This window comes from Coffea arabica, chromosome 6c (assembly GCF_036785885.1).
Source record: "Coffea arabica cultivar ET-39 chromosome 6c, Coffea Arabica ET-39 HiFi, whole genome shotgun sequence".
Lineage (NCBI taxonomy): Eukaryota > Viridiplantae > Streptophyta > Magnoliopsida > Gentianales > Rubiaceae > Coffea > Coffea arabica.
In genome coordinates, this window is record NC_092320.1 from 17,583,811 (window position 1) to 17,592,339 (window position 8,529).

Sequence of the window (8,529 nt, forward strand, 5' to 3'; positions counted from 1 at the left end):
GTGATTGAAATGCATCAAGGGGCTACGGCTACAACAAAACGATACACTCTCTTTAATTTGCACCGTCCTTTAATTCATTAATTTTGCTAGCAATATTAGTGCAATCAAATCAACAACAATGTGCTGAAAGTGGTTAAAAACAATAAAAGGATCCCAACTAGAACAAAACGATATGTTGTCATTAGTTTACACAATCTTTTAATATAAAATTAATATAAGAGGTTCAAAGTGAAATTAGCCCCAATACATTATTAATATAAGATGTCTTCGGGGTGTATAGAGACAGCTTAAGAAATTAAGAAAACTGTGTGGAAGAATTGATGAAATTGGAGAATATGTCAATACTAATATGGAGAATACCGTGTCAACCATTTGACCATGTGGGTCAAATACGCGAAACACAACGTTCTCAACCTCAACTTATATATTACCCATATTCTAATCTTTTTCTCCAGGTTGTAAGATACTCAAACTTCCTGGCGATATTTCCTTCGACATAGCTCTTCATCAGATGAATAATTTGACCAGAATTTGTATATTGCCAACCAGGAAAACACTTGGGATATTATATAGCGGCAGCCTGCTGTATTTCTTGCATTGTGCCCAGTCCACGTCGACCAGTTACAATAATAGTCGTGATAGCGGATTCAGAGCTTATTTGGCATCTTGACAAAATCAAAATACAAGACGCCGCGGAAAAGAAGTTAAGAAATCATTTTAAGGCTCCTAGCAAAATAAACACATATAATGTCATCTTCTTACTTTTATTTTATGTATGTGGGAGGTTTTAAATTCAAAATCTCTACCTCTTACTTGCGTACATAATCTCATTTAGGAAGGAGAATGGAGTGTAAATGACAAGTTTCGGGTTTGAAACCTCTTACTTATACTAAAAAAAATAAATTCACTGCTCTTGATACTGAAGGTTTGAAGCTCTGCACAAAGCATGGAGAATGTACAGCAAGAATGGTCGTTATTTTGCTACTTAATGTAACAGAAAAGAATAATATGATTTATCTCCAATGGTACATTCCCTGTTTTCGGTTTTGACTAATTTACAGAGTTGACAAAGAATGTCTTAGCATCTTACTGAGAATCAAGATGAAAATTCTCACTATTCTTTTTACCAATGGAGTAGTGATACGCTCGAACCAAGCGTTTTCGAAATCTGGGCAGGTTCAGCTTGATATTTTGGTGATCAAGATAGATTTTCTTGGTTAGGTCCCAACGCATATTTGTAGCTTTGTCTGGATCAGTTAGAACAACATCATTTTTGTCATACTTGTCATATAACGAGCTTTCTCTTGGGAGGATTTTGTATCCAACGTACCTCAGGCCAAGTTTTTTGGCCGGTTCTCCATAGTAAGATTCTGCTGCCCAATCCGTTCCCAGAGGAACGACCTGTATGAAAACAGAACCAGGCCTCATGAACAGAAAATAAGTCATGGCTGCACCATGAACTCCAACCATGACATCACTTGAATTCAGAACTCTATACAATTTCGCGAGTTCTGTTGTTCGATCAGGCCTCAAAACCGTCACTGAGAAACCAATTTGTTCTGCCATTTTCACCAGCAGATTCTCATTTTTTATTTCTCTTGACCCTTTTCTGGATATGATGGCCAGTTTTGGCTTCTTCAAGTCTTGTTTTCCTGGTGGTGTCAAAGCAAGTTTGTCCATCTTCAACTGAGCTTCGCGTTCTTCAGCCTGAATCAGTCCTCTGATTCTTGGCAAATAAGCTCGGTCTAGAAGATTATGAAAATCAACAATTGTTTTGTTTCCTCCCATCGCTGAAGGATCAATTGCGAGCTCATCGTGGATTCTCAACCCAACTATTGCTTCAGGAAAGCAATGAGTTCTTTTTTCTTCACTAAAAATAATCACTGGATAGTCCGAGAGCCGCGAAACCACATCACCGTACTTGGTTAGCCACCAATCATGATAGTCAAGAATGACAAACTGAACCTTCTTTTTGAAATGCTGAGAAGTGATGTACAAAGGCAAAATCCCATCATTTATATCATGATAAACATTCCCAGTATAGCCCCCAGTTGAGAAGAAAACTGCAGGGACATCATGCCTAACATCACATTTCTTTTGAGTTGTGCTTGAATTACCCTTCTTGACAATGAGGTCTAGTTCTGCAACATTGTTCATCACACTTGTTTCCCATTTTCGAGTATACGGCTTGATCTTTTCATGTTGCAGTATCTCGTTACCATTACCATCATCTGATAGCGGTGATACATAATCATTGAAGCCATTGTTTGTGTAGAGGAAAATTGATGAGGAAGCAGAATCTGTCCTCAAATCCCCTTTCATCATGCATATATCAGACCGAATGCTGCTTCTATCACAGCATATAGTACCTGCATGTGGCCAGGGCACATTCAGAATCTTGAAATCCTCCTTTAAATATAGCAGGTATTGAAAAGCAGGGGATTACAATTCTCTTTCACCATTAATTAATTCTTCTCAAAAAGAAAACTTATCAAAGAAAGACCCAAAATCAACTCCTACAGGTTCTGATCAAACCTGAAAGTTATATTCCCTAATTCAACCAATTAAACACGATAGCAGAGCCAAAATAATAGAATCATGTTTTTAGCATATAACAGAAGGAACATCTCCAGAAAGAAAATTGGTTTTTTTTTTTTTTTTGGTGTAGAAGCAAAACTCCAAATACTAAAGTTTCTTGGGAACACAAGGAAAGCAAAAAAGAACGAAAAACAAAAGCAGAGAAACAGGGATATTGGCAGTAAACAAACCATTGGGAACAGCCGAACAAATGGGAGCATTTGCATCCGCTTCAGGAGAAGGTCTTTGATCTTCTTCGAAACCCAATGAATCTGCAAAATAGTTCATTTCAGAATCCAATTAATTCAACTAAAAGAACAGAAGGTAAGAACGTAACAGAAATGCATAAACAGAGAAAGCGAAGCTACTTACATAGGAGAGAAAAAGTCGAGGAAGGATAACAGGTGAGCAGCTGGGGTGCCAAGATTAAGCAACAAGAAAGAAAAGAAAGACAAATAAAGTACAAAGGTTTTGATCTTGTCCTCTTGTTCTGAATCTGACCACAGACTAAACCAAGAAGATCGTTCGAGTTTTGTTGATCATGATCTCCAACAAGTACATGCACAACTTCACCTTTTCTCAACTGATGATACCTCTGGTTTTTCACCATTTTTTCTCTTCAATTCTCGCAAGAAAACTAACCAAAATCTCAAGAAATGAATAAATATTAGTGGGTTTTACGTGCATATAACAAAATTGACAGAGAATAGAGGAGAATTTGGGGGTTTTGTTGGTTCGGTCGAGGAAAAGTTGGCAATAGGAGGCAAAGTATATATTCTTGAAAAAAGAGAGGGAGGGAGAGGAATACAGGAATGGATTAATTGTCTGAAAGGGGAAAAAGGAGGCTAAAGAAGGCGATTAATCAATTAACCAGTTTGGAGTATTAACCAATCTACAGTCAAAGGCGTGTTTTTTCTTGGCAAAAATGAATTTGGACAATACCAAGTACCTTGGCTGGCTTGGCTGGGCTGGCGCGGTTTCTTTTGAATGGGGGGGTGAGGTGCGATCACGCGCTATACAAGGCTTTCTTAGTAAGCCTTATTTTAAAGGCGAAACAGCCAACTATCAACTGGTTTGTTTTTTTTTCTTTTTTTTAGGCCAATATTACTCCCACTCTAGCCTATACTAAAGGGGAGGGTCCAACTGTGCTATGAAAAAATCGACAGGATTGAACCATTATCGGACCAGACGGATGCACTATGCATCTGTATGAATTTAAACCACTTAAAGTGCCAACCACATATAATAGCAAGTAGTGAGAGGCAACGCCACCAAGCCTTAAAGACTATATGGTGGTGGCCAATAGCCCAAACTATGAACGGGTTTTTCATTTTAATTATTTTGTTCTTTTTTTCAGATAAAGGCCAAAGAATGGGTGAGAAAACATGTACACAATAAAATTCACAGTTTTTAAGGGAAAAAAAATTCTTAGTTCAATCTAAAATATTTTGGAAACTTTTTCTTCAAGAATTTCAATGAACTAACAATTGTGTAATCCAAGAGTTTGTACAATGAATTTTCAGTGTCTTTCCAAAGTCTCCTAGATGTTAAAAGAGGTTCATCCCCCAATCCCCAACAGAATTTCAGGCAACAGTACTCAATGCAAAATAAATAAAGAGTTCCAATGCATATGGTAATGATTCAAGGATTAACTTTGGAGTCAAATTCATTCGTTATCAAAAACGGATGCATGCAGACATATGTTGGTGTCTTGAATTGAATTAGGAATAAGTAGAAGCATTGACCACAAACACACTGAAAACCAGTTCAGTTAATCTAGTTCAAGGGACACACTACTATGCTAAGTAATCAATGTTAATCTATTTGTCCAATTATAGTACTCCGTATGCATTAATATTGATTGCTTGTGTTTCACTTTTGGCTAGCAATGAAATGTATATTATTGGGGGAAAAAAAGCCCAAACAAACTTCTATTCTATTAATAAGAAGCACACCTTACCAAAACTCTTTTCAAGTCTAGGAATTTGAATTAGATTTTAAAATGGAGTGCCAATTTCCAAAAATCAATTATGGTATTTCGCTTAAGCCCTTATTTTTAAGTCTTATATTTTTAATCTCGAGGTCATCTCCAATCGAATAAATCCGGATGAATTTGACATGCACACAAACTAATTAAAGAGGCGATTGATACAAAAGAGAAAATGTAAAAGAAAGCACATTTCTTTTCTTCCCTTTAATTAATTAACGATCAAGTTGTTTGTTAGCATATATATTTAGGGCTAGATAATCCGAACACATACCTCATCAAATTACTTGCTTAACAATTAGTTCATTGTACTTCGTAAATATATTATGGTTTTGGAAATATAATGAGTGAAAGAGACAAATATATATGTGACTGAACAACCAAAAACTGAACTAGGATCCATTTATGTCTATACAAAATTACAAATAGAAAATATTTTGAACCTTCAAAACCTTTTACCCTCTCCCCATGGGACTATCATTTCTTCAAGTTTCATCCCTAGAATTTCTGTCAGCAAAATAAAGAAGAATATGTTTTGAATTCCAAAATTATTCTCACCAGTAGAAAGGTGTATATTCAAAGGACTATATATATGGTGGGAAAAATGTAAACAAGTCGAGAAAACCTGTAGGGGAGGTAATCATAATTTAGAAAACCAAATGGGAACTGGTTGCAATTAACCCCTTCAATAAAAATCCAGTGAACAACCTTTAGCTTTGCGATTTGTACATTACAGCGACGCGCCACGCGAATCAGAGCCAAGCGAGTCGCGTGGCTTCACTCGGGGAAATTATTACTGCTACTCGTTATTACTTATTACTGCCTTCCTGCTTCTTGTTACTTCAACACCTAAACGAGCTTTTTCTTGGTCCCCATCCTCTGAAATAAATCTCAATATATATATAGACACACACTATCAACTAATTTTTAACCTTTGAAGCCCTTATTTGTTTGATTTGGTCAGGTCAGCAGGTCAGTGAATAAATAACCATTGATTGATATTATTATAATGTCGATATTACAATAACAACACATTAAAAAATGATGGTATTCAAATAAATATGTCCTAATTTCCTTTTTAACCTTAAAGATTTAGAATATTTCAAGCCAAGATAATTATTTTTAATTCTTTTAATGGACAAAGAGGACAAAAATTCTTGGATTATTTTCGATGCCATGATTCTTGTTGCACATAATTATTCTTTTTTTTTTCCCTCCTTCTCCTAATAAAATTTGTAAATTCCCCTTAGACCAAACACATAAAATGAAATAATTATTTTGTTATTGGCTTTCTTATAATTAAGATGTAAATAAATAAATAGGAAATATACTGAGAAAATCTAAAAATGCTTGAAGTTTTAATGTTTGGGACTTTGACCTTTTCTTTCTTTTTTTTTTTTTTGGGTTTGAGTATAAGTGGGAGCTTAGAACTAGTGTAAAGTATAATCCAAGAGATGAGAATCTCGAAGAAGAAAAGATTACAATAATCTGAAGTATGAAGTGAAAAAGTGACTCTAAAAAAGTAGCATTAGTGAATCTATTCCATGCTGCTGACGAACTTCTTTTTTCTTGAATTTGTTTTTTTTTTTGTTTCTAGTGGTAGAACTTTTTCCCCCCTTTTATTTTCAGTCTTTTACAATTGTAAAGGAAGGATTGTGTTGTAAGTATTATTCTCTAGAAGTTTACAAGTTTATGAAATGAAAGCTGATTTTAGGTTTTCAAGTTAATAATCATTTTACGATTGTCTTTGCCAACTACTTTCCTCTCTATGTTTAGATTAAATAGAAAAAATAGATCTAAAAGTCACCCTTAAATACCATTTTCTCAGAACTTTTTTTTTTTTCTGTCTGTTAAAACCCTACAACCCAAATCAAATATCATTTTTAAAAATTCTCGAGACCGTAATTAAACAATTTTCAATAAAAAAATTGAAGGTATAAGATAAAATAAAATAGAACTTCCGTAATTCAAGTGATAATAAATGTCATGTTATTACCAATGAAATAAGCCTCAGTTCCAAAAATTCAATGCCTTAAAGTCTGTTAAAATTATGTATTGGTTTTTGGTTATGTTAGGATATTAAATCCTAAGTAATGCTTAACAAGCAAAACCACTTCCTAAATTTTTAAGAACAGAGCTTTCAAGCTTTCAATTTATATTGTCAATTAAATGCTATTAGTGCATATGCTGACCAACAGACTAATCTTTAGTAAATCCATTGTATTAATCCGGCCAATGGACGGCTCCTACAGTCTTTTTCGCCGTCAAGATTTGAATCTTGGGGATAGGAAGAAGGGCTTGGAAAAATTTGTGCTATTTAGACCCACAAATTAATGAAAATAGAAAAAGAAAAAAAAAGAAATGGCAAAAAGATAAACCTCCAGCGCCAAGCGAGATGTGGGAAAGCCAACTTTGGCGGCATCATATTCCGTGTACGCTTCAGACCGCAGAAAAGTGACACTTATCGGGCGAGCGTAATGATGTGGGCTTAGTGAAAATTAGTATTATGAGTTTATGACTAATATGTTGCCACCCGTACTTCTCTCTAGGCAATGATATTGATATGTGATTTAGACAAGTAGCAAGGCTCAAATCCATGTCTTTATTATCTGATTTAGGCTTAGGAATATGCCAAAATCAATAAGTATTTCTGGAAGAAATTCCATTCGAAGAGTAGCACTTATTTAGATTCTGTTTGATAATTCAATTCAATATTCATTGGATTCAGATTATAATATATTGAAATACGCGTTTGATAATTAAAGATAGAACATTTGAATGAATTAACTGGCACTGAATTTTCAAGGCAAAACTTGCTCTAAAAAATAAGTGAAAAGTTATTCACTTATCACTTGATGTGATATACACTCAAATGCATGCATTATTTTTAGCATTTAACAATTCAATAATTTAATAAATTCAAATTTTATATTTTGATTTTAGTTTTATCAAACACGCCCTCAGTCTGGAATTTTTTTTTTTTTGGGGGTTTTGTAATGTGGCTAAGGTAGTATATTTCAATTTAGTGTCATGACTCTTAACCAACGCAAAGTTATATACTATTGATCTCATCTACATTTATTCAGTTTCAATTGCATGATAATATGTAAATAATAATATAAATAATGATAATAATATGCAAAAACATTACAAATTTTATTACACGCTGAAATTTGGATCCTGCATTTAATTTCTTCTATCGAATTTCAAATCAATCCATGTATCACTATTAAGCGTGCAGGGCAATCACCACTGTAATTGTAGAGAATCTGAATCCACTCTTAATAGAACTATTTATTCTTTTTCAGTATAAACATCTATATGTTATGTTCATCTAACTAACCATTAATCCAATGGTTATAATTAGCCAATTCATTTATTTTTACCAGTTGTTAAAAGCAAAATATAAGACTTGGTTGCCATTTGGTGAAGAATTTAGGTAATTATCGAGTAATTAAGAATAGCAAACATTAAGGAATCTTTACTTTTCTTTCAAAACTTGTTGGTTGTTTTTTGACAAATCAACATGGAAGAATTGATGTTTCAATTCAACATCCTAAGAGCCTAAAGCCACCTTAGACAGGAGAGGTACTTTAAGGATGCAATACTCAGAAGTTTTAAAAAGAAAAGATACAGCCTGCAATTTGTGCCCACAAAATTGTTTAAAAGTCAAACTTACAGCCACAAACAAATATATGGATATTTTCATACATACATGTGATAAGTCCAACTATGAAGAAAAATAATAATGGGTAGTGTCTATCCTATAATCACACGCTAATGCCCTAGCCGATATGTCAGATGAAAGTTGACCAAAACTAATGGAATGGAAGGTTTCGAATCTGAGATCTTTCACTTGCACTCCCTCTTTTAACACTGTCCAACTCATCCCACTCCAAGAATAAGTTTAGGTTCTAATCCTTTCTTTCGCACGTTATTGAGAGCATAAATGTTCTGCTCCCACG

At 34.3% G+C, this 8,529-nt stretch overlaps 1 protein-coding gene across 1 annotated transcript; it reads right to left on the reverse strand.

The window, feature by feature from the left end:
• Window positions 1-991: 991 nt before the first annotated feature.
• On the reverse strand, window positions 992-3,440 carry LOC140008526 (xylan glycosyltransferase MUCI21-like). Its single transcript, XM_072053169.1, has 3 exons — window positions 2,950-3,440; window positions 2,769-2,849; window positions 992-2,369 (listed from the first exon to the last, which is right to left on the reverse strand). The coding sequence occupies exons 1-3, from the start codon at window positions 3,185-3,187 to the stop codon at window positions 1,087-1,089; spliced, it is 1,602 nt and encodes a 533-aa protein (XP_071909270.1). The 5' UTR covers window positions 3,188-3,440; the 3' UTR covers window positions 992-1,086.
• Between the last annotated feature and the right edge of the window lie 5,089 nt (window positions 3,441-8,529).